General features: G+C 38.7%; 1 protein-coding gene across 5 annotated transcripts; it reads right to left on the bottom strand.

Annotated features, from left to right (window-relative positions):
• LOC127523649 (protein phosphatase 1B-like) lies at positions 1–26,981 on the bottom strand. 5 transcript variants are annotated; one of them, XM_051914617.1, is made up of 7 exons: positions 26,600–26,981; positions 21,210–21,306; positions 9,754–10,599; positions 8,064–8,181; positions 7,459–7,570; positions 6,379–6,436; positions 3,456–5,673 (listed from the first exon to the last, which is right to left on the bottom strand). In XM_051914617.1, the coding sequence occupies exons 3-7, from the start codon at positions 10,582–10,584 to the stop codon at positions 5,368–5,370; spliced, it is 1,425 nt and encodes a 474-aa protein (XP_051770577.1). In that variant the 5' UTR covers positions 10,585–10,599; positions 21,210–21,306; positions 26,600–26,981; the 3' UTR covers positions 3,456–5,367. The 5 variants fall into 5 exon arrangements, with proteins under 5 accessions (XP_051770580.1, XP_051770578.1, XP_051770577.1 ...); XM_051914620.1 differs by lacking the exons at positions 3,456–5,673; positions 21,210–21,306 and adding an exon at positions 1–2,224 and having other exon boundaries at positions 26,600–26,980; XM_051914618.1 differs by lacking the exons at positions 3,456–5,673; positions 21,210–21,306 and adding an exon at positions 1–2,152 and having other exon boundaries at positions 26,600–26,980.

Raw genomic sequence — 26,981 nt, 5'->3', positions numbered from 1 at the left:
TTAACATCAAACTTTAGCAATCCTTTATTGAGGAGAACAGATCATATTCACTGTTTGCTACTGAAACATCACAACATCATACTGGGGACGTTCATTACATGGGCTTGTCGGGTGGTTAGAGAGAACCAAGAGAGAAATAGAGGAAGGACGTGAGAGCAAGAGAATTTGATCACACTCTCCAAAACACACGGGACAGTAGTTTCCCCCTCTGGTGAAACCCTCTCTTCTTAAGCCAACAGGAATAAATAAAATACTTTGTCTCAATTATTCTATGCATCAATAATTGTTGATATACACAACGCAAATGAATGTCCTTGAGCACTCACAGCACAAAATATATCTCTTTACCATCTCAAACTGGAAACGGACTCGATCTATTTATCTTAAAATTAAGCTTTCCAGCATATGGCTACAAATTATGTGTACCAGAAGAGGGGAAAACTGCAAAAATATATATACATACATAAACAACCATCTCATAAAATTCAATTACACACTCATTTTAAAGCTACACACCAGAGCAGGTGAAGTCAATGAATAAACAAAAAAAAAGAAAAAAAAAAAGGGAGGAATAAAAGAAGGCCTCCAGAGCATGTCTGTCTGTGTCAGATGTACGGACAGGGCAGAAAAAAAAAAAAAAAAAAAAAAAAAAAACTTAAAAGTGAAGTAAATGGAGTAAGAACATGAATGTATACAATGAAGCTAATCAAACGATAAATGCACATATGAAAGTGTTACGCATGAGCATGTACAAATGGGTGCGTGAAGGTATATGTAATGTGTATCAGTGTGAATAAGGGGTACATTCATCCATAGCCAACTGTCCTGTAAGTACACCCTTACAGCATGGTTCACCTTTTACAGGCACGGTTCAAAAACAATCCCACATTAAGGATTTAAAAAAAAAAAACAAAAAAAAAAAAACATCAGAACCACTCATAATGAATATTCAAGTACCTATCAGCCAGTCTGAGGAGAGAGAGCGTCCCCTCCTACTCTTTCACTCTGCTGTTAAAGGAGAAAAAAAATATATATAGCTATATACACATACATATTTCTGCAGTTTCACTTTAGAAATACTCTACCTTCTCATAGTTTCTCTTTCATATAGTTTTTTTTAGTATTTTTGTTTTTCATAATCAAATGTGAGTGCAATCAAACAATACCAATTACGTCATATAATCTGTAATAAAAAAAAATTAAAAATGCTGAGTCAAAATGATAGAGGGGGAAACTATTTTAAATTCAACTATTTTGTTAGAGAAAACCACAAACCAGAAGGCAAGCTGATGGGAGAAACTTGGTGGGAAGAGCTGGGGACGAAGAGTACAGAGCAGAAGAAGAGGAGTTCAGTTTTTATGTAATGTTTCTGGGGCGACTATAAGGAAGTCACCGTGACAAGTTCCTCCAAATAAAGTTCTGGGTTTGCCATAATCTCCTGCTGTCAAAATGAGTGTCCTTTTTCTTTTTTTAAAATTTTTGTGTTTAACAGCAAGCACCAAAATGAATGACACAAGAAGAAAGTCGCCTCTGCCCCAAAAGAGAAAAAGAAAAATCCAGATACAACAGATACATTACATTTCTGTGGCTGCTGTCCAGCTGGTCGGGTAGAGCCTGTAAGAGTCGCAGGGTTAAAGTAGAGGGCGGCAGAAACGGTGAACAAGAGATCATGCCTCCAAAAAGCTGCACATGCGTGGTGTGAAGGGGTTAAAAAAGAGCCGCGTCTGAACGAGGGTCCCTGTCCCTCTCAGAGCCCGCTGGCCCCACCCTCCTCCAGCTGAGTTCAGAGTTCATGCCTCCAAATTAGCATCCAGCAACTTTTGCTCAAGCAGTCTCGTCATTGCTCGTAATCGACACAGATTTCAGGAGGGAGGGGGATGGGGGGAATAAAAATAAATCTCTCTACCATACATTGCAGTTCTAAAAAAAAAAAAAAAAAAAAAAATTAACATTTTTGTAGTTTTCTCATCTTTAAAAACAAGCGTATGTATTCCCAGACTCATTGTTTAACATTTCCTATGACGCTCTCCGAATCGAAACCAAAAAAAGTGTGTGAGCAAGGGTTTTCTTCTGTGAATTGAGGACATTCTCGTGTGGATTCAGAAGCCGTCGGCTGCTCGGGCTACCAGGGGTCGTCTAGGTCACCTCCGCTCTGCGACAAGGAGAAAACAAGAAAGGGAAAGAAATGAGCAAACAGAGAAAAATTAAAAGGGTAGAGCACTCACTAGTGAGAATCGGGGAAGTAAAAGAAACAGAATGAAACGTGTTAGGGTGTGAGAGACAAGAACAGGAGAGAAAGGAAGACTTATTAATTGTTTAATAATTCCACGTAACAGAAACACATTTACCCACTAACTACGTAGTATACGTACTTCTGTTAGAAAATACATTACCGTTCAAAAGTTTCAGGTCAGTATGTTTTTGTTTCCGTTTTTTAAAATAATAGTTTTATCATAAGGATGCATTAAACTGATCAAAAGTGACAGTAAAGACAGTACAAAAGATTTCCATTACAAATGAATGCTGTTCTTTTGAGATTTCTATTCATCAAAAACACCTGAGAAGAAAAAAAAAAAAAAAAAAATGTATCTCAGTTTCCAAAAAAAAAAAAAAGCAGTTGATTGATAACGTTTCTTCGGCACCAAATTGGCATATTAGAATGATTTCTGAAGGATCATGTGACACTGAACACTGAAGTAATGGCTGCTGAAAATTCAGATTTGCCATCACAGGAATAAATTACATTTTAAAATACATTTAAATAGAAAACACTTATTTTAAATTGTAATAAAATGTTCACAATATTACTGTTTGATCTAATAAATGCACCCTTGGATGCAGAGATTTCTTTCAACACATTAAAAATTCTTTAAAGACCCCAAAAACTTTTGAACAGTAAGGTGTAGGTGCCTTCTAACCTACAGGTGACACCCCAATGTAGGCAGAAAGCGGAAAAAAAAAAAAAAAAAAAAAAAAAATCTTCCCAATAACAATAACTGCATACAACTAAAATAAGAGTAGTAGAATTCATTCATAAAAAAAACTCAATAAACATAATACACTTAATAATAAAAAAAAGCTAATGAAAACGTAAAACAATTACAAACAAAATGCGTGAAAAAAACTCTGCAATCGGCCAGCATTTTTTTTCTTTTATGATTTAAAGATGCATTTCCATCTGAAAAGAAAACTAATTTTCCCCAGCCTGAAAACTGATTAATGCACATTTGAAGCTCACTTACCTCAAGCTTCCACTGAGCTCATGAGTAAAAACATTAGCCATATGGGAGTACATATGGAAATATCGGAGTATGAATGATAGTTAATAGCGCACAAGTTCTTACAAAAGCCATAAAAAGCATTTATCAGCATTCTGTGTGGTGTGTCATCTCACAGAATGAGAAATGACTCCACTAAAGTGATGACATTTAATAATGGCAGCCAAGACAGATATCAATAGTTGAATTTGATTTATTTTGTTCAAAGAACTTCAGCGTGAAACAAAACAAATATAAACCTTTGCCCTGGAAATACTGCTCAATGGACAATTAAGTAAAGCTCTTCGATACTGCTGAGGGGGTATATTAGTAACATGAGTTTAATATAACAATGGCAGCATTATGCATGCACTTACTCTAACTGTTAAGAAGATTACACAGTTTGTATTATGCATTAACTTCCAAATCAAAGTAATCAGCTTCAAATGGCTTGATAAATCAGCCAAAGAAAACAACACAAAAGCAGTTTGGAACAGATTTCTTGCGGTATGACACAATCCATGTGGACAGAATTTAGATTGCTTTCCAAAAACCTGGGTCATAAGAATAAGATAAGTGCAATAAGAAGCCCTGTGCAAATACTGCAGAGTACAGACATTCATAAATGATCATGTAGCAGCGTTGCCTAATGTGTAGATTGCAGTAAGTTCTCTTATGTAATGCAGTCTGTATTGTCCCCTTTAACAAATGCCTTTTACATTGCAAATGTAAAGTCATTGACTGAATAAAACAGCACAACAGGAGAAATGAGAATTCGCAAGAACATATGATTGTGTAAGCTTCTGTAATCTCATACGGTCCATGCTTATAAAGCCAGTGCATTTCCATTTTGTGCTTTTTCCTCAAGGACACACCTGGATAGTAAAGTTAACTGTGAACACTCAAAGAGCAGACACAGGACAATCATATTCAAGAGGTCAGCTCAAATTATAAATCGATATGGAAGAGATATGGAGAGAGAGGAAGATATATACACACACAGCATTAGAGTTCCCTTTTAAATGGTGAAAGAATTGCTTTTGATCAGTTAATCATCTCGCATAATCACATTTCAAACATTTGATTCACACAAACACACACACACACACACACACACACACACACAAGCACACTACTTAAAGAGCACAAATCAAGCCGTACCTGATGTTTACTACAGTACGTTAATATCCTATAACTATGATCAACCACGAGACAACCCAGGATAAGGAGTACACATGCATCGCATGGCACGAGAGCAAACAGTTGTGTGTATTCTTGGCACAGCCCAGATTGTCCACTTAAACCATTCCCACTCCCAACTACTTACATGGGTAAACTCTTTGGGTGTGAAACGGTGATGGTCAAATCATTCAGGGGTGTGTGACAGTATTCAAATCTCCTTAAAAGGACAGATCACCCAAAAATGAAAACTCATCATTTACTCACCTTCAAGGTTCATTACAAACCTGCATGACTTTTTCTTCTGCTGAAAGATATTTCTAAGAATGTTTTTTGTCTATGTAATGAAAGTCAATTGGGTACAAAACATGACTCAGTATGTGGACAAAAAAACAAAACAAACACAACAAAAACAAAAATCAAAAGAAATCTAAACACTAAACAAAACACTAAACAGACATTTTTCCAAAATATTTTCTTTTGTGTTCCATAGAACAAAGTTATACTGGTTTGGAATGACATGAGTGTGTGTAAGTGACAGAATTTTTTTATGTTTGGGTGAACTATCCCTTCAACCCTTCAATAGATTACACATCCAGGTCTCATTTTTAAAAAAAACTAGGCTAAGTGCAGAGATACGAGAAAGTGCTTACTGCAGACAGAGCTGGGATATGCCAAGGTTAACCTCACTTGCAGTTGCAGAGCAGGTTTTTAGTGATAAGAATTTTGCGCAAAACTTCCTCTGTATGCGACTTTTACTGTGTGCAGAGCTCACTAAACCAACCAAACAAAAACACCCAAAGTGCTATTTACAAATCCATAAAGACAACCAAAAACCTGCACTGAAACTGCTCGTTGCCAAAAGCAACCTAGCAATCTGGGGAAAAGGGTTTGATATAGCAGGGCTGGGTTTAGTGGGTCCTAATTAGGGTCATGCAGTGGGGGCGTCAGAGATCTTGTCCAGAGATGGTGACGTGGCAGCTTCGTCCTGTCCCTCCTCAGAGCTGAGGGGTTCAGTGGCCGGGGACGGTGGGGGTGAGCGAGGTTCCTCCTGGGGGTCGGTCCGTGTCGTGGCACCTGTCCCACAGGACAGCCGGTAAGTGGAGAGCGCCTGCTCCAGCACTTGGCGGTATTCGCCTCGGTGACTGAGCCGGAACTGTCGTAGTGCCTCCAGCAGTTGGGCGGTGGCGGAGCTGCCTTCTTCGTCCTCACCGCCGGCTGCTCCCCCCTGGCTGTCCTGGTGCAAGACGCCAGTGTCAGTGGACAGAGCAGGTTAAGAGACCCCGCTTAGAGCGGGCCACCTGCCCATGACCTTACATTGCCCTTTCATTTAGAAAGAAGCACGCTTGAGGAGCGACAAAATAAGCTGTAAGTGGTAGCGAATGTGTGTTCGTCTGTGTGTGTGCGCGCGCGAGTGTACAAAAGATGCAGGAGCTTGTTAACACTGGTCTCTTCTCACAAGTCTTAGGAGCAATAAACTTGCTGAAGTAGCATTACCAAGATGCGGACACACAAATACAAACCATTACAGAGTGGCACAAGCACAGACGGACAAACAAAGCCAAGGCCTGCAAAAAAGCCTTGCATTTACATCTTAAATGCAGAGGCACTGCTCTTAAAGATAGTGGTGTTTGGATCTTTAATCTGCCCTATATATAAAGCTATCTCTGAGTACCAGTTACACTTGCCTAAGTAGGACATTTGCTAATCACTTACTAAATGTATCATTTCTCAAATGATCAAGGGAGTAAATGTATGCATAAAAGAGGTAGCGTCAGCAAGACCTACATTAAAGTCAAAATATTTGCAGGTGTGATGCATTAAAAGATGAGTAAATGGATGGACTTAAGTCTAAGCAAGAAGACTCAAGTGACCTTTTGTTTTTAATTCTTATATGAAAAAAAATAAAAAATAAAAATAAAAAAATCAAGGAAACACTCACCCCATCTTCTTCTCTGTGTGGGTTTAGCCTGTTGTAAACGGCTTCAATTACACTACGTCTGGAAGAGAAGAGACACAGATTAGACAGAACTCTATAAACTCTAAGGAAGACTCTGCTGAGAAAAGATTATTTGGTCCACAGCAAAACCTTAGATGTTTAAATTTAGCATAAATCACTTTATTTACATGTTATAAAAGAGGGTAATAAAAGGACTTTCCTATATATTTCCTGATATTCATAGTTCATAGTTTGTTCATGTTACTTCACAGCGCATTAACTAATGTTAACAAATACAACTCTTGATTTTAATAATGTATTAGTAAATGTTGAAATTAACAAAGATTAATAAATGCTGTAGAAGTGCAGTTCATCATTAGTTCATGTTAACTAAATGTAGTTAACTAATGTTAACTAATGAACCTTATTGTAAAGTGTTACCGATGTTCCTTTTACAGCTGTATTCTCAAACCAAGAATCAATATCTTTAGTTAACTTCCACATTAAAATAATTTGATATACAGCAACATGATAAAATATTATATAATTTTCACATTTTATATTTAATTAATATACAATCATGGATGATACCAATAGGCCTATAATTATTTTCATGTTATGGACAATAATTGATAGATAGTTCAAATCAAAACTCTATACTATTGCATCTAAATCAATGAGAAAAACAAAACAAAAACTAAACTCAATCGTTTTGAATGATTTAAGTGAATTTAGGCATCACAACATTACCATATGTCTAACATATGTTTACAATAAGAAAAATGGATAATCATTTAGACATTTCTCTAGAAATAAAGAGTTAATCTAAATGTAAAAATAGAAAAAAAGAGCATGCACAATTAAATGTCCAATATCAACAGATATTGGGGGAAAAAAAGATCTTGGACCAAAATCATGCATCCCCTAAGATCAAGTCACTCTATAATTTCTACTCATCATATCAATATAATTTTGCATCGCCAAGTGTCTGCTGATTCCCACCCCTAATACAATAGTAGGGCAATTATAAAACCGCTTCGATCAGCAGAAATTCACAAATGTTACTTAATTTTGGATTCGTACTTGCTAGCGAGACCACCTCCCGGTGGCAGGTTGGGGATGCTCTCAGGGCGGAGGTTGTGCATGATGTGGCTTAGATCTGGGATGCCTTCCTCCCCTGACTTCTCCATGATTTCTGCAGAGGAAGACAATTACATTACAAATGGGGGATAATGGAAGAGTGTGCAAATGGAAGCAAGGAGCATTTCTTCCACCATGACTACTGCTGTGAAAATGGTGTAGGCATTGGATCAGCCATCCCACTTATAGACACAGTGTGAGAAAAATAACATCCAGCTGGAGAAAGAACGCCAAACCGATTTCATCACAGCTGTCCTGACTACATATCTAGTGGAAAATACAATATTTTTTTTCAGAATTAATATATTCCCCATCCAGGAAAGATCCTACGAGCCTCCAGACAGTTCAGAACATGCCAGGATGTTGAAAGAGAATAAACAGAGGGAGAAGAGTACTGCAATCTAAACAGCACTTACATTTTCAAACCACATGGTTGAAGCTAAGGTCTTAGTAATAAGACTATTTGAATTACAAGATGGCCATTTCCACAATGCTGGATGGACAAAGGAAGAAAACTGGCTGATAAATGAACAGGTGCCGCCTCTTACCCTCCACACGAGCCTCCAGGAACTTGTCCAACTCGGCCTCTCTCTTGACAGCCTCCTCTGATACCTTCGGTGCATTGGGGAAACATACTAGAACAACACTCATGTTGTCACGGCTTCCCTGGTTAGGGGAAAAAAGAGATTGTAGGTTAAAAAAAAAAGGCTGTTCACTGGACAAAGATTCAACCTGTCAAGCAAGTGTTTATAACACCACAAGCTTCTATTGTAAACCACTATAAATCTAGACCGCTTCCAATTTTGCCAATATTTATCTCAGATGGAAATCTGTGACATCTATTCATACTTAGACACTAAGCAGACCATCGAAGAGAAACATCTTCCAAGAGGAAGGGGGGGGGGGGAATAAAGCTTAGTTTCCAATGTATATATGAGCCATACATCATGAAAAAGCAAGACGAAGGTTACAGACTAATACGGAAAGCCCTGACATCAACTTGAGCAAATTCATGCCAGATCCAGAGCTGTGACCTCACTCACTAGGTCCCTGGCTCTGTCTGATCATCTGGAGAGCTGGTGTCAACACAGGCAGAGGGCTCATGTGTTTTTCAGAAAGGGTATTGGAGGGGTTTTGGATTCTTGAATGCCATGGGACCAAAAAAAAAACAAAACAAAACAATGAAACACTTAAATGCACCGTAGAAAATGTAGAAAGAGAGTAGAGATTGTTTTTATAGAATCACGAGTTACACACAGCTGGTCTGTCTAATGAGACTATAGTGATTATGTAAAGACTCAATGATTCAACTTCATAAAGCTGTACAACTAATGTAAAACAGAAATAGACTAAGAGGGTACACCATTAGGGTAAAAACAGGGGGGGGGGGCACACCCAAAAATGTCATTATTTACTCAATTTGACACAGCAAACCGCACAAACTGTGATGTCCAGTTTGTAAACAAATGACTGATTTAACAGTTTTTTTTTAACAAGTCAGTCAAAAAGATTCAAGCAACAGCCTCGAACTTGCTTGCAAGTTAGCAGTTTGAAGTACAGTGCAAGCAAGCCATGATGTCCTATAAGAGAAAAAAAATGACTTGTATAGACGAACCTGTACTTGCTTGCATAGCCACAACTGACTCATTCAAAACATTTTGTTGTAAAAATTAATAGTATTAATTAATAATGCACACCTAGCCATTGATTATCCCGCTTATACCATGATCACATTGTTGCCATTATGATATTTTTGTCCGTTATCACTCATTAAAGGTAGCATTCTGCATGCTTTAAATAAGACTGAAGAGATAAAGTAGTGCGGTAACATTACAGTTATTTGAGAGAGAGAGAGAGAGAGAGAGAGAGAGAGAGAGAGAGAGAGAGAGAGAGAGAGAGAGAGAGAGAGAGAGAGAGAGAGAGAGAGAGAGAGAGAGAGAGAGAGAGAGAGAGAGAGAGAATTACCTGCATCTGTGCAGCATTTCTCTAATGAAGCTGCAAGTTTAATTAATTCAAAAGCAGCAACGTTACCACCTCATTGCTGAGAAATATAATGTAGTGATTCAGTAGTGAAGCTACTTTAGTCACGAGGCAGCATTAGCTATGTTTCCATCCACCTATTTTTATGTGCATTTTGGGATATTGCATTAAAAAAAAAAAAAAAAAGCTGTAGGGTGAGTAAACTGAAATTAAAATTTTGTAGAAATTATTCTTTTAAGACATCTGTTGAGATCTCACCTTATGTAAACAGGTGTCCACCACAGAGTTGCAGACCTTCTCCAAATCATCCCACACCTCCAGCCGAGAACGTACAAAATCACACAGCTCCTCATTGCTCATCACGTCCCAGATGCCATCGCAGGCGAGCACCACAAATTCATCCTCTTCTGAAACGCGTGGGATTTCAAACACCTCCGGTTCCGGAGATACCAGCTGCTCAGTGGGGCCCTTTCCATCCACACACTTGTAGTCATAGTCCCCCAGTGCGCGTGACACAGCCAGAGAACCATTCACCCTTTGGATCATCACAGAACCTCCTGCGTTCTGAATGCGCTCTTTTTCACGTGGGTTACACGGCTTGTGGTCTTGCGTGGAGAACCGGACCTGACTGGCACGACTTAGCACGGCACGGGAGTCTCCACAGTTGATGAAATAAAGGTGCTCGGGGGACACCAGCACACCGACTGCCGTGGAGCCACTACGGTCCATGCCATTACGTAGATCCGAGAAGTTGCGCATGTACTCGTCGATCTTCAGGAAGCCAGAACGAATGCCGCTTTTAACACCCTCCACAGAGTCAGGGCCTGAACGGAAGTCCTCGCTGCTGGTTATGATGTGCTCCAGCAGGTGTTTGGAGCAATAGTTGGCCACACGGGAGCCAGCGTGACCGTCGTACACCGCAAAGAAGGACCAGTCATCCAGGCCGTGCGGCAGTCCCACAACGGCTGTGTGTGCGTCCTCCATCTCTACCCGCCAGCCCTGCATGCTGCTAAGGCCAAAGCGCAGACCGTTGCCCGCACCATGAGCATTGTGTTTCTCTGTCTTCGGTTTGTCCAAGAAGGCCCCCATGGCTCAGGACACCGTCTGAAAGAGAAAAGGTGATGCAAAGTTGCTTTACATGACAAAAAGCAATGTATGATGCTTAAGTATTACAACAACGCGCATTTTGAGGGGTTAAAGGCACGGTTTACCCAAAAATGAAAATTGTCATCATTTACTTACCCCCATATCGTTCCACTAAGACTTTGATTAATCGTCAATAAACAAATTAAAGGGATAGTTCAAAAAACAAATGAAAATTACCCCATGATTTACTCGCCCTCAAGCCATCCTAGATGTATATGACTATCTTCTTTCAGACAAACACAATCAGAGTTATATTAAAAAAATATCTTGGCTCTTCCAAGCTTTATAATGCTAGTGAATGGGGCTCGAGATTTTGAAGCCCAAAAAAGCACATCCATCCATCATAAAGGTAATCCAGACTGCTCCAGGGGGTTAATAAAGACCTTTTGAAGTGAAACAATGGGTGCTTAAGAAAAATATTCATATTTAAAACTTTATAAACTATAATAACTGGCTTCTGGCAACATCCGTACACAAGTTGAGTTCCGGCAGAAGAGTGACCTCTAACCCGACGTGTGACATAGGATGTAGGAGTAGCAGAAGCTTAGGTGAGAGTAGACACCTCTCGTGGTTCAAAAATCTTCGTTTTAGACTTCCAATTCTTGAACGGTGTTTTGTTTTCCTTTATCCTCTGCGCTTCCGCGTTCGTCTATGCGTCATGTGTCGGGTCAGAGGTCACTCTTCCACCGGAACTAGATTCACGTACGTTCGTTGCCAGAAGACCGTTATTATAGTTTATGAAGTTTTAAATATGAATATTTTTATTACAAAAACCCATCGATTCACTTCAGAAGGCCTTTATTAAGGGGGTTAGTTCACCCAAAAATGAAAATAATGTCATGTATTACTCACCCTCATGTCTTTCTACACCCATAAGACCTTTGTTCATCTTCAGAACACAAATTAAGATACTGTTAATGAAATCTGATGGCTCAGTGAGGCCTCTATTGAGAGCAAAGCCATTCAAACTCTCAAGGCCCATAAAGGTACTAAAAACATATTTTAAACGGTTCATGTGCCTTCAGTGGTTCTATCTTAATATTATAAAGCGACAAGAATACTTTTTGTCCGCCAAAAAAACAAAATAACGACTTTAACAATATCTATATGGGCCGATTTCAAAACACTGTTTCATGAAGCTTCTGAGCTTAATGAATCTTTTGTTTCGAATTAGTGATTCGGATCTCCTATCAAACGGCTAAACTGCTGAAATCACATGACTTTGGAACTCCGATTCACTGATTCGATTCGTAAAGCTCCGAAGCATTGTTTTGAAATCGACCCATATAGATATTATTGAAAAGTCTTTATTTTTCTTTTTTGGCGCACAAAAAGTATTGTTTTGGCCATTACAATATTGGCACTTTATAATATTAAGGTTGAACCACTGAACTCACATAAACTATTTCAAATATGTTTTTAGTACCTTTATGGACCTTGAGAGTTTGAATGGCTTTGCTCTCAATAGAGGCCTCACTGAGCCATCAGATTTCATCAACGATGTTAATTTGTGTTCGGAAGATGAACGAAGGTCTTACGGCTGTAGAACGACACGAGGGAGAGTAATAAATGACATTATTTTCAATTTTAGGTGAACTAACCCTTTAACCCCCTGGAGCCATATAGATTACTTTTATTATAGATGGATGCACTTTTTTGGGCTTCAAAATCTCATCCTCCATTCACTCCCATTATAAAGCTTGGAAGAGCCAGGATTTTTTTTTTTTTTTTTTTTTTTTTAAATTGTGTTCATCTAAACGAAGATAGTCATTTACACCTAGGATGGCTTGAGGGTGAGTAAATCATGGGATAATTTTCATTTTTGGATGAACTATCCCTTTAAGATATTTTAAATGAAACCTGAAACCTCTCAGGTTTCTTTAAAAATATCTTAATTTGTGTTTTAATTATGACATAAGATGAGTAAATAATGATAGAATTTTCATTTTTAGGTGAAGTAACCCTTTAACAATATCATGCTATGTTATACTAAATGATTTACTGGTAATTTAATCCACAAACACAGGTTGGGCTTTTTTAGGACATCAGCCAAACAAACACTTGAGCACACCAGCAAAGCCGTAGCACTGACAACAGTGTTCTTTATTATTACACAAAGCCATCAATCCTCTTTTGTTCAACAGTGCATGTATAAACGTATGAGAATGAAGGCTATGAAAGTGACAACTGCCTACTGAGTTACTGACAGATCTTGATGTGATCTAAAGGCTACTGTAATGGCAGATACGAAGATAATAACAGACAAACTGCCAAAAACTCATCAAAAGCAAATAGATATTTCAAACAAGCCTCAGCAATTATGTCCAGTAAGACTGATTAAATACATTGAGTATACAAGCATTAGAGAACTACATCAGTCATAATTCACTGTGTAGGCTGCAAAATAAATAACATAACATTAAATAGCGTACATTTGAAACATTTAGCAAGGCGCTAAATGAGAAATTCTTTGCAAAAGTGGAACACATTGACTTGTCACTGGTTATCTTGACCCATACCATCATAACCCACCATGAAAGGCACTAGGAAACACCTATTTTTTTCAATTCAATGTAAAATTGGTGGATGTGGAGCAGGTGTGTTCAAATGGAGAAAAGTTGCAGTCAGAAAGAATTTTTTTTTTTTTTTGGAAAAGTCTTCTGCTCACCAATGCTGCATTTGTGATAAAAATACACTAAACAATATTATTGTGGGAAAAAAACCCTACAAATTTAAAGGGTTAGTTCACCCAAAAATGAAAATTCTGTCATTAATTACTCACCCTCATGTCATACCACACCCGTAAGACCTTCATTCATCTTTGGAACACAAATTAAGATATTTTTATGAAATCCAAGAGGTATATGACTTGTCCATAGACAGCACTATAACCACCACTTTCAAGATCCAGAAAGGTACTAAAGACATCGTTAAAACAGTTGACGTGACTGCATTGGTTCAATTACACGCATGCGTCATGCTGCTCACGTGTACAGCTTTGACCAATCGGCATTCGGATGTAAACACAGAAGCCTTCACTGTGCTTACTCTGTCAACTGCGTAAGGATAACGACAGGGAAGAGAAAAGATTGTTGAATAAAGTCGTTATTTATGCTTTGTTTTTGCGCCCAAAAAGTATTCTCGTAGCTTCATAAAATTAAGGTCGAACCAATGCAGTCACGTCGACCATTTAAAAAATGTCTTTAATACTTTTCTAGACCTTGAAAGTGGTGGTTATATTGCTGTCTATGGAGGAGTCATATACCTCTCGGATTTCATCAAAAATACCTTAATTTGTGTTCCGAAGACGAATGAAGGTCTTACAGGTGTGGAACGACATGAGGGTGAGTACTTGATGACAGAATTTTCATTTTTTGGGTGAACTAACCCTTTAAGAACCATTTTTATTTTAATATATTTTAAAAAGTAATTTATTCCTATGATGGCAAAGCTGAATGTTCAGAAGGCATTACTCCAATCTCCAATCCAATGTTGCACGAACTTAAGTTCCAAAATCAATTAAATAGGATTAATTGATTGATTGACTGAAGTAGTGGATATCTGTTACAGTATAAACAATGTTGGTCAATCTTCATTCTCAAACAATAAGTTGTAAGCATGACCGTAGGATTTCAGTGAAGGGGCTGCTCAGAGAAATAGCATGAATGAAAGTTTCCTGGATCCAACTCCTCATAGTATTATAAGAGAAGCAGCGCCTAAATGAAAGCATAAGGATGTCAAAAAAAGGCTTCTGGACACATAAACTACACAGATAGATGGGGTGTGTCCGACTGTAACTCAAGCTCCTGCATCACATTTCATCTCGAGTGTCATCTCTACCATGAACCACGCTTGGAAAAACAAACAAACTGGCTTTGGCTATCTTTACCTCATCCTCATAACAAGCACACACACACTGACATCAAACGAATGCGTGTATCGCACAACCGCCGCATGCACGCAAAACGCTCTTTAAAAGGAGTTTAGCAGAACTTACAAAGCCAGAGGAAAAATGTATTATTGATTACTACCAAGACAGAAGGCAAAATGTATTTTTCATAAGTCTGATTGCCCATCTGAATGCAGGATTAGAAAGTGTGGAGCAGCTTTAAGCCGCTTTGGGCAAACCTCAACCATAAGACCATTACATGACTCCAGGAATAGCCACTGAAATGTATTACAAGCCCAAATAAGCCATTAGACAAATGGAATGGGAGCCGCCTCGTAAGCTATGCGATCACAGCTTGGGACCTTGACCTAGCAAACCCAAAAAAAAAAAACCAGTAGGCTACTAACTAGCAGTAAGTCAAGGTTTGCCAATAGATATTACAGGCAGGGTCATGGGATAGGTCAAATTACAGTTTCTCTCATTCTCTTGAAGCGTCCCTCTTCGCAGGTCTGTTTATCTATTGGGAGAATGAGAACTGGCAGCGGTCAGCAAGGCCAGGATCCAGTGAAAGTTCCAGCATTCAGAGGATCGTGAGCTCGTCCAAACCCGAGCATGTGGCCCATCAGGGACTAAACTAGTCTTACCCAGAGGGGTGGTGCCCACAGACAGCTTTTTGCTCACTACTCCACACACGACAGGCATGGAAGGCATGTGACCAAAAAAGGTGGTTGGGAGCTGGAGTGTGTGTGTGTGTGGTTGGACGAGGGCACAGGTTGTTGTGCAGTGTCATGGCTCGGCTGGCCAGGCTGTCGGTTTGGCCGGTCCACCCCCTCTGAGAATGACTCTATTTATATCCCTTCAAACCCAGATTGGGTTACTTGCTTCTGAAAGCGGGCAGGGTCGAAGTGCTGCATCCTTATGGCTGTCATTCATGTGGGGCAGCGGGGCTTCTTCCAACATTCATGTTCAGACGTCCTTGTCAGATCCTCTTCTTTCCAAGGCCTTGAGGCTGGGATGATCTCTGTCAGCAGTAAATGGGCTGATCCATCATGCAGTGTTCGCTTTGATCAAACCCTGCCATTAGCATGGCAGATACACTCGAGAGGAAGCTTTGTTAATGCTTGGGCTTCAAAACAACAGCACAAGACCAGGTGCAGTAAATGCACAAACGTATCAGATCAAACGTTAATAAACAGGCACAACAGCAGGAAATGAGGGGGGTTTGGAAAGGTGGCTTGATGTGGACCTGAGGAAGGGATGGTTGAAACTGGACAGTTTACCTTTATCTTCTCAACACACACCAAAGGCAAGATTAAACATGTATGTCTGGTACAACTAAATGAAAGAAATTATTTTCAATTGAAATGGAATTTACTGCAAATGTTATGTATAAACACAGATGTATTAATCCTGGCTGGAAGGGCCATAGATTAATTACAGGTTATATTTAAGATTTATTTATATAATTTCCCAATGAACAATGAAGCAAGTTACATGTACTTAAAGGTGCAGTAAGCAATTTCTGAGAATCATTGTTGAACACTGCTGATATTTGAAATCAACCCAAACAAACACACCCCTTCCTTCATTGCTCCGCCCCCAAAACGAACAAACGTATGCAATGCAAGAGTGGACGTCTCTTTATCTTAGTAGAAACAAAGCAAAATAAAGCTCTGCAAAAAAATTGTGAAATTTGTGGAAAAAAAAGCGAAGATGACGAATGAACGATGAGGAAGAGCAAAAAAAAAAAAATGTATACAGTACACAAGTATATACAAGCAAGAGTTTGTTGTTATTCGCCAGCAGCACACACTCAAAACCAACATTACTCAAGTATAAAGCATCAAGATTAGAATCAAAGAAGCCGTCTATATAATGCCATATCTACACTGCCAGTGCACTCGTTCATAATACAAAAACAAGATTGACAAGACAGACAGCAGTTATACGCTGTTAATGGCAAATTCATGCATTTTCCTGTAACAATATAAATGATTCAGCACAATCACATAATAACATTTCATAACTGAATACTGTCACCTTCGACTTGTTCATTAGGGTGTTAGTAAGGTTGTTCTTTGTAAAACTGCTTAAAGGGTTCATATGTTATGATTTCACTTTTTTAACTTTAGTTATTGTGTAATGTTGCTGTTAGAGCATAAACAACATCTGTAAAGTTACGATGCTCAAAGTTCAATGCAAAGGGAGATATTTTCTTTTAAAGAATTCGCCATTTAAGGACTACAACAAACGGCTGGTAGGGACTACAATGAGCTTCTTCCCGGGTTGGTGACATCACTAACTCAAAAATTTATATAAACCCTGCCCCCGGGAACACGCAACAAAGGGGGCGATGCCATGATGGGCTGCTTTAGAGAAGAGGAAGAGTTGCTGTAGTAGAGTGTTGTTCCCATGCCGTCATTTTACGCCGGACTGCTTCACAAATGAGGGTCAGTTCAACACTGGATTTACACAAAAGATTTACATGATGACACATGCTAGTCAATAAGCTGAATCAGCTCCACAGCAACTACATGTATCCACTAACCATTCAGAAACGTCCAGATGCACTCTAAAATTTGTAGCTTCTTGCTGAGTCTCTCCATCATTGTCTGAAAAGCATTGTCTAGAAAGCAGCTCATTTGCATTTAAAGGGACACACACAAAAACAGCGCGTTTTTGCTTACACCCAAATAGGGGCAAATTTGACAAGCTATAATAAATGATCTATGGGGTATTTTGAGCTGAAACTTCAGAGACATATTCTGGGGACACCAGAGACTTATATTACATCTTGTGAAAGGGGCATTATAGGTCACTTTTAAAACAATATTTATTGTAAAAACCAAACAGATTGAACACTGAAATATTCAAACATTTTTATTTGACAACTGTAATTGCAGCTGAAATGTTACCGCAATACTCAGCATATCGCAAAATGTTTAAAATTGCAATAATATATTGTGGCTTAAGTATTGTGAAAACAGCATATTATGGGGCCTCTGGCAATTCCCACCCCTAGTTATCTGTGGCTATGTAGATTTCCTCATTTGATTATATTGATTCAATTCCAACAATTCAATAGAAAGATGTTTGTCTTACTTTGTGACACAGGCTTTTCAGTAAAGAATTCAAATTAACAACACAAAGTAAAATGATTTCTTTTACCATGGCCCTGAAAAAATCTGCTAAAAAGCGGTGCAGAAAACATGATAGATTATGAAAATATTAATTTAAAAAAATATATTATTATTATTATTATTAATATTAATAATAATAATAATAATAATAATATTGACAAAGCCAAACTATGCAGTTGAGTCATAGTTCTGTAGGCATCAGCAGGACAAGAGGCACTATAAACATAAATTTTCACATAGCCACAGAAAATACAGTAAAACGGTCATGAGATTTTAAGAAGAGAGCTGAATTAATTTGAAAATATTTTACTTAGTCCTACTAAAGGATCATAAAACTAATCTGCACAATTACATGTTCTGTATAAGACATGCAATTAAGGACAGGCTTTGCATAATAAACTAAATGCATAATAAAAATTCAAACAAACAGCACAACAAAACCACACATATGCATTAAATAATTATGTAGGAAACGCTGTAGCACACAATAAGGATTCATAAGGATGACTGATAATTCATAAGGATGTTTGGGGAAAAAAAAAAAAAAAAAAGTGATATATTCTGATGCTAAGGGGGGTATTTTTTCTTAGCCTAATTAGGCCAAGTGTATACAAGTACATGGACATTTTATAGGTCCTTTTAAAGGTCTAAATTGATGTCATAACCTCCTCCAACCCTCCAATCTTGTTGGGGCACAATTATGACTTCTCCCCCCATTTTCTATACAAGACTCCATTCTAAAAATAAAGTAAACAATGTGGCGTCACCAAGCAACTCCAGTGCCATGCTCTAAACAGGGCTTAGCTTCATTCAGTGACCTAGCTGCAAGCTCTGCATCTTCTTGGGACATGAAATGACCCCCACACATTTCCGCTTTAGCTCTGCATGAAAACATGCTTGGAGCTTAACCTCTGGTATAGAGTCAGCTACTGACAGGATTCTGACTAAACCACTTAGCTTTCTGTTTTGATATGATGAACAATACTGACACACAACCGAGGCGTGCACACACAGAAAGCTGCTTTCAGACAGCATGCAATCCCAAATTCAGTTTCTCTTTAGAACTCTTAACAGTTGTGATGCACCGATCATGATTTGTCACGGCAGAGTCAGATTTTTTTTTTTTTTAGCGGTTGCCATATGATTTAATTTGATATTTGAAATCACCAATGAAATCTGACAACAACCGTCAGTCCTAAGCATATGTTTCAGACCATTGACTCTTTCTACAGCAAACAGAGCTTCTAACGGCAGCTGCAGTGACGCAATGACTTTACCAATTGGCGATTGGCTCTTTTTTCAGATATATCAGATATTCAAGTTGGTCACATGGATTTGCCATATTGACCAACAGAAAGCTGCTTGGTTTGAAAGTGATTTTGGTGTGAGCTGTGCTTTATACAATCGCTACACTATTGAAAACAGACAATGGACCTTTTTCGCCTTCAAAATTTTGTTAATTTAAACTGGCTAGACTAACACATAACCTTAAAATCAATCACTGAAAATATCCAAGAAAACATCCAATGCAGTCCTCTCCTCTGTATTAGGATTGGGCCGATAGACGATGCCATTATCTATCAGACATCACAATGATGAGCTGGCATCGTGTAGTAGTTCTAACGGTGCGTGTCCACTGGCATGGAGTAGAGCGAGCGTTTTTAATTCATTCCAATGAAAGTTGAGCTTAACGCTTAAACACGAATGTGAAAACTCAAAATGTTTCACTGCGGACAACGTCTGATGCCAATTTGGTAGACATCGCCCAACCATACTCAGTGTGCAGTGTATGCAGTGCTGTACAGTGGCTCCAGCTACTTTATGTTCCCTGTCCAACTAAAATAACATTTCATATTCAAATTTTGAAAGGTTTATAAACAGATTATGATGCATGATGTGCATTTATAGGCAGGTTATGTAGTAACAGAGTCAGTTACGTCATTGTTTGGTTATCAAGTCAGTGGAGACATGAGGCAGTTCTGACAGAGGTTCACAGATAGCACACAAGAACCGTTACAAAGAGGTGTTTCTGTGGTTAGAGTGTAACAAAGAACCCAGATCATACGGTTTTAGGGCACTCCCTTAGCTAAAGGACTATGTGTTGCATTACCAAGGCACCAAAACAAAAGAGCAACGAGGCCCTGTATGGAGAGCTATATCTGTCCAGCTAGCCTCAGCTGAGTAAACACAGAGTTTGGAGAATGACAACCTACCCCTCTTCTATCACTCACACCATATGTGGCCTCTGCTCTTCTGGAGGCAGGATGAAAGATGCGACGTCGGGTTCCTCTCCCCATGCACACATGTAAGGCGCAGAAGAGCTCTCACATCTACTGTACGAATTATCCGGCCCCTCATAGACGCACTGTAACTCCCACACCACCCTATCACAGTTGGAACCACAAACTCTCGCCATCTTTCCCCTCGAAACTGTTGTCACTGGCCAGTCATTTGTATCAAAACCACACGGTGAAACCTGAAGCATAGGCCTGTACTGCAAAAACACAGCCAAAATACATTGTATCAGCATAAGAGGGAAGTGGATTTTGGCAAGCTTACACAACCACGAGGGTGTGAGCTGACAGTCTGCTCGCTAGAAGGTCTAAAAGGTCTGTGCAAGGCGAATAAGAGACAACCAAGGGTGTTAAAAAAGGAAGGGAAAGTTCAAAATTAATGACAATTAACTACCTAAAACTCTTTTGTACTAGACACTGCACAACTGGAGACTCAGCAAAACCAGGTTTTATTTGAAATCTTTGAACGACTCAAGAGACAAGCATCACCTTGTGGGAATCGCTGGTCTCCGCAGGAGCAGCAGTTGCGATCACAGCATGTGAACAAAAAGGTATATAGGAGGTACAACAAACATGCAATACTGAGTCCTGCTGATGTTACAGCAAAGCAACATACTTGAGTAGGAGCTGGAGACATTTGAGCTAAAGTTCAAAGCAAACTGTGTACCTATGATTCAAAAAACATTCAAGTCGTGACTTTTGTCCCAAAATGACAATACTTAAAGCAAAAATTCACTTTTCTTTTGCAATTGCATATTGACCACATGTGCTTTTCATTTTTATTGTTTTTACTGACCTCAGTACTGTTATTTCCACGTAGAAAGATTTCCAACTATCGGCTCAAATTCACTCCTAGAAATTGGGCAGAAGCCAATCAAGATTGGTAGTGACGAGCTCTTGCCATTTTTGTATGCAATATGCATCAGACGATCTGTGGGCGTTACGCCTGAGGGTTAGACTACAGTAAGATCAGAAACAGATACCTAGCAGCACTGCTACAGATTAAACAATGCAACACTTCTTTAAAATACAGCTTTCTTAGTCTTACTTCACTAAATGTCTGATATTAGCCACACAAAACGGTAAGTGAGCCAAAGCAACTTGGTGCAGTGGTAGTGCAAACAGAAGTTCCATTTGGAATACAAACTGATTTTGCGGTGTGAACAAACATTGCTGATAAGTCCTCAAAGTTGTTTAGGTTAAAAAAAAAAAATGGCATCCCCAAATTCCCTCAAAATTCTGCACCTTGCAAATCTTTCAGACACACTCGCAGCAGACACTCGTTTCCTTCTCGGCACAATGGTGGTGCTCAGGCACGCAAAGGAGAAGTTCCTATGTGAACCTATGGTTTGGTGGGGAAGAAAAAGACAACATGAACAGAGAAACAGACAACTGTGCACTGTAAGAAAGAAAGAGAAACTTTGTTTGCACGACACACAAGACCATTTAAGATCTTCATAAAGGAGTCATGAAGACGCCATCGCAAACACATCCCAAAACCAGTGATGCTTCTATTATAAGCACTGCAATGATCTTCTACTTGCTCTAAACTTTGACAAAAGTGTAAAGGCAATATTTCATCATAATATTCATAATAATTTCAACCACTGTCAAATAATTAAAAAAACAAAACAAGGAAAGTTCATAATGGTTTAGAATATTGGCAAACAAACCAAAATATAGATGAAAAAAAGAAAAAAAAAAAAAAAACGACATTTCTCAAAATATCTTATGTTCCACAGAAAAAAAGAAAGTTGTTCAGATTTGGAAAGACATGAGGATAAGCAAATAATTAATGATGAGTAATATCCAGTTTTGGGTGAAGTATCCCTTAAAGGTGTATAGATTTACTAAGAGAGGCCAAGCGAATATGTAGAGACTTTATTTTAGTAACCAATGTAACTTCTGAATCAAGGTCTAATGAAAAAAGTCCAATTAATTGACATCAGCCAGTCAACCAAGCAAACCTGCTGTTACCCGCAAAAATATCCACTTAAGTCTATACAAACTACTTAAGACAAAGCAGAACCATTTCATTCAATAAAAGTATTATCAACTGGGATAAACCCTGTAGTAGCATTGCTATGAATCAAATAATCAGCATAAGAAATGATTATTGATTTCAAACATGGTTAGGCTACTTAACATCCATTAGTGAATTTACCATCATTGCATATCAAAGGCAGGGTGCCTGAACCTGCTTTTTATAGCTACTTGAGCTATCGCTTTTACTGAACCACCCATAAAGCCAACTCAGAAATAATCCACAACCTGCGGCTCTCAAAACACAGCTGGTGGATTCCATTAAGGTGTAAAGCAATGGACCAAGCCATCTGAAATCCAACCAGCAAACATGCTGAAGTTTTTACCTTGAGACTGTAACATAAGAATACAGTGAAAAATACAATTACTTGTATCTGAGAACACAATCTGAAATTTTAAAATGAAGTTAATAGTCAATTAATAGTCAAATTCAAGCTGAAGCAAAAAAAATTACAAATTTACGCTACCATCAATATTTGTAAACGATTCAGGAAGACTCGTATGCTCATCAAGGCTGCATTTATTTGATCAAAAATACAGTAAAAACAGTAATATCGAGGTTAACAGTAATATATGAATATATATGAGGCTAGGCCTAACCACAGCTCCTCTTTACGTCAGACGTTTAGCACAAACACAGGCGCACACGCCTCACACACCCACATACAGGGAAGTGGTGAGGAAAGAGTTAATCCTGAGTCATTCTGAACACCACCCTGCCAAACCCATAAAACATACAAATACTCTCAAAGCATAGGAAACATCATCTATGTATTCACACATTGTCGTGGTCCTCACGCACCACCTATTCGGGCCTCCTGACATTAATCCCCTGACATTAGCCTGTGAGCTGGAGAGCTGCTTCAGCGGTGACAGCACGATGACAGCAATAAGAGGGCGATCCACACGACCTGATTGTGACCCATACGCATATTAAGAGCATGCCAAGAAAATTAGGAGTGCTACATGTGACTATCAAACTGATGATGCACATTTAAAAAGCACTTTAAATGATAGTCTCAATCCAACAGAGGACAACATATGAAAGGTATACAGAAATTCTTAACTTTTTCTGTCTGCTGCCATGTAATGACACCAACCAATATGAATGCATGCACATATCAACCACAGCAGTAGGGTTGTCAAGGTACCGGTACTTCAGTGCAAGGGCTGGGTACTGACACATTTCATGATTCGATTTCGAACTGTCACACCACATTAAAGAGTGGCAAAACAGTATTTATTGTTAGAATTTCTTAATAAAATTGACGGAATTATAAATTGAGACTTTGTTCATATCATTATTTTTTACCCAGCCCTATTTGGTACCAAGTTGATACTTAAATATTAAAAAGTAATGGCACCAGCCTTTCCGCAGTACCAGTAGTACAGAGCACCGGATTAATCCAGTACCCGCTGATAGGGGGCTGCTTTCAAGTGCTCCCACGTGTATTTGTGTGAGCGCTTTGTGAAGAGCATCAAAGGTTTCTATTTACAACATGCTTTTGCAGCATTGAAGCCAATCACAGACATGTTTTTGAGCGTATGAACACAATGGCCAATCGGTGGAATTTAAGTTCAAGAATCCACTCAATTCATAAGGCTGATTCATACTTCTGCGTCGAGTATATGGCGTATCAACATGTCAATTCTACGCGGACCGCAAGCGCTGCGAATGGTCTGCTAGAACCCCTCCCTCAGGTAAAAAAAACTGGCGCGGAAGAGCGAGTGTTTTCAACTTCCATAGGAATGAAAAAACGCTCCGTTTCCATGGACACGTGCCATCAAACTGCAACAAAAGTCGTTGCCTACTTGCCGCCATCACTGCTGAAGCTTCTCTGACAACGTACACGACAAGCTGCTTCTTCTTCAGCTTTTGCCTTGATACTCAACATGACCGCGGACACTGCCTACTAGCAGTCTGCATGTTGCACGTCGACACAGTATAGTTTTTCATGTGACGTCACACCCTTATAGGAACGCCCACCTGCAGGGTAAAATAAGGCTTTCCTACATTGACCAATAGTGATTTTTACCAGGTTTGTACTGAGAACTAATATAAGACAATGAAATTAAGACCAAATTCAATCTTTTAATATCCATGTTTTAGTACATTAAGGTACTGTTTTCACATTGTGCGTTTTAGAATGTCCTGCTGTTTTTAGTGACTGAAATGTTGCAGCAGGTGCTGTATATGGATCACAATTTCCCAAAAATTTGCATTTTGTTCACATATTTTTGTTTTTATTCCTTTGAGATGGAAATGCCTGACTGAAAACCATGAATACATTTATTCAGCGTGAGCTCTGCATGCTCACGAATAGTTCCATTATAACCAACAAAATAAAAAGACAATGTAAATAAGATTTATTGAGCATTATAGGCTGATTTTTTTATTATTATTATTATAATCTGAGCTTTCACTCAGTCAGTGAACTTGTGCTGCGGCAGAACTGAAGTAACATTGAATATAAAGAAACTTTGAGTGCTCACTTTCTGTATATAACCCAATCATAATTTGAAAAGTTATTTCTCATGCTGCTAAAAAGTTTTGGGAGTGACAATGCAGGATTGAAATCTGAAAAATTGGTACCAAGAACCATGAAACTTGACTGGTAATGGTAGCAACTACCGAAATTTTGGTAGCGTGACAACCCACAGCAGTACATAGCAGTAACCTGAAAGTGAAAATTCTGTCACCATTTACTCACCCTAATTCCATTCCAAACATGTATGACTTTGTTTTTGTTTGCTGAACACAAAATATGATATTGTGAATAACTATTATCATCTTGTTTTGTGTTCCACAGAAGAAAAATCAATCATACCGGTTTGTAATGACATAAAGGGAGTTTAAATGATGAAAATTTTCATTTTCACATCAACTACCCCATTAACAACCCCAGTAAGTGATAAAGGAGGGAGTTTACAACTTCCATAAGCACGCACCCTAAGTGCCCTAATATTTTCCCACAGAGCTCGCCATTCCAACTCTATCACAAGAGATCTGAATGGCAGACTCGTGCTTCGGTTCCTGCCAGTACTTCTTTGACTTACAGAACTGGACGGACTTTAAAGAAGCCACTGAGCAAAGAAAGAGGTCCCCTCATCTGCTTTTCTTACGCTGTACTCCCGACTCATGCAGATCCATCCTGTAGCGATCAGCATAAGATGAACTGCAAACTCAGCACTCTCTCTGAACAGCAGGCTTGGTCAAAGTTTCACACAGTGTTAAATCATGATAAAGAAAATACGTTAACTGCTGTCGTCATGTCTACAGTCCACAGTTGTACCAATTGGGTTAACAAGTGATGACCAAAGCCCTTTATCTACAGTTATAATCAGACCTTTAATCTCTTTCCAGATGAGCAGTGTGTCAAAGTTTCAGTTACTCTAACATTATGGCTTTACTGTCACTTTTGATCAATTTAATGCATCCTTGCTGAATAAAAAGTTATTTTAAAAAAAATCTTACTGACCCCAAACCATTGTATCTGAGAACACATTCCAAAACTTTAAAAGTTATGACCAATGCAGTTAAATTTAGTCAAGCAAAAGATAACAAATTAAAGTCGTAACACGTGTCGTGAGATGAAACGGCACTTGCGAAAGTTAGCAAGAGGCCACTAAACTATACATGTTAAAGCATGTATAGACAATGCTTAGACCCGAGTGATGTTTGCTGTATTATTAATTAAGATTTATTATGTATTATGCAATTAAGACCTGAAATTTCTAATCAGAAATGGTACTTAAAAACTGTATCAGAGATACAAAGATGAATGTACATGCACCACAAAACTGAGGTAATGGGAGAACAGAAGACAGTAACTGAGTGCCACCATTCAACTTTATGTTAGATATATAATGTAAAAATGTTGTTAATCATCATGAACCAAATTAATACTCGCCATACATTCAAGCTTTAGCTATTCCTAATGTCAGTTAGGAGACATATAACCAGCAATTTATCTTAGATAGTTATCACATTATGTTGTATTACAGGAAAACTAGCTGTTTAAATAATTTGAGTTAATAATATAAATTAGGAGGCTAAACAAGAACTAAACTGCAAATATTTCAGCATAAATCAGGCCGTCCTTGCAAAGTAACCAACTACGTTAAGCTTGAAACCAAGGAGGAATGTGAGCCAACACATTTTGTAGGTTTAAAGGACAAATGAAGCGTCAAGTTGGAGTGAGAAAAGCTTCAAACATACGAGAGAAACAGAAGGAAAGCTGACAAGAGTCGAGGTGATTACATAATGCACTGAATTCTTACTAACAGTGAGCACGAGCCGATAGGATTATTTCTGACGCGAGCTTGTTTGTCTGTCGCTGTTACTGGACAAACAAAAGCAATGAAACTCTGAACATACACATGATAACAACAACAGTGGTTCTTTGTTGTATATAAACGGAAAGTGGGCGGTAATGTCAGTCTAATATCGTTATAGCTGCGCTTGTGTGTCAGCTCGCTCGTTACACAACAAGCCTCATACTTAGCAATGAAATCACGCGCAGGCTCGCGCTGGTTAGCTTAGCACGAGCTCTCGTCGAACAAACCCGAGGCCCACACGTCCCCATACTTACATTTCCAGATATACTGAGGATGTCAGCGTTCGTTTCCACTTCGGTCTCTTGGTTGCGGATATTTTCGGAGTCGGTATGCTTGTCGTTTCCTTTAAAAACAAACAATCAGGGTGACTTCACGTGAGAAACGATCATTCCGTTTACGGTGATTCTCTGCTTTGATAGCGTGAATTTTTGCGCATGTTTGACGCCAACGCAGATATCCCTGAACAAATCTATCCACTTATTGACTAAATCTTTCTAAGTTTCGTATCAATATGGGATCATGGTGTGGGATAAATCATTACATAGATCCGAATAATCAGCTTCTGTAGGGAGGCCAAGATATCCTTTGGTTCAGTGTCTTGTGCGTCTTGATGGAGGGGAGGGATAGTTTCTTCAA

This window comes from Ctenopharyngodon idella, chromosome 12 (assembly GCF_019924925.1).
Source record: "Ctenopharyngodon idella isolate HZGC_01 chromosome 12, HZGC01, whole genome shotgun sequence".
Classification (NCBI taxonomy): domain Eukaryota; kingdom Metazoa; phylum Chordata; class Actinopteri; order Cypriniformes; family Xenocyprididae; genus Ctenopharyngodon; species Ctenopharyngodon idella.
This window is presented reverse-complemented; position numbering and strand designations above follow the sequence as displayed.

What these genes read in the sequence shown, in the direction of transcription:
- LOC127523649 (XM_051914617.1), bottom strand. Translation starts at nt 10,584, where the DNA reads ATGGGGGCCTTCTTGGACAAACCGAAGACAGAGAAACACAATGCTCAT. An exon ending in TGGACACCTGTTTACATAAG is followed by an intron (nt 8,182 to 9,753) that starts GTGAGATCTCAA and finishes TCCCCTAACCAG; the next exon opens with GGAAGCCGTGACAACATGAG. An exon ending in CCTGGAGGCTCGTGTGGAGG is followed by an intron (nt 7,571 to 8,063) that starts GTAAGAGGCGGC and finishes CTTCCTCTGCAG; the next exon opens with AAATCATGGAGAAGTCAGGG.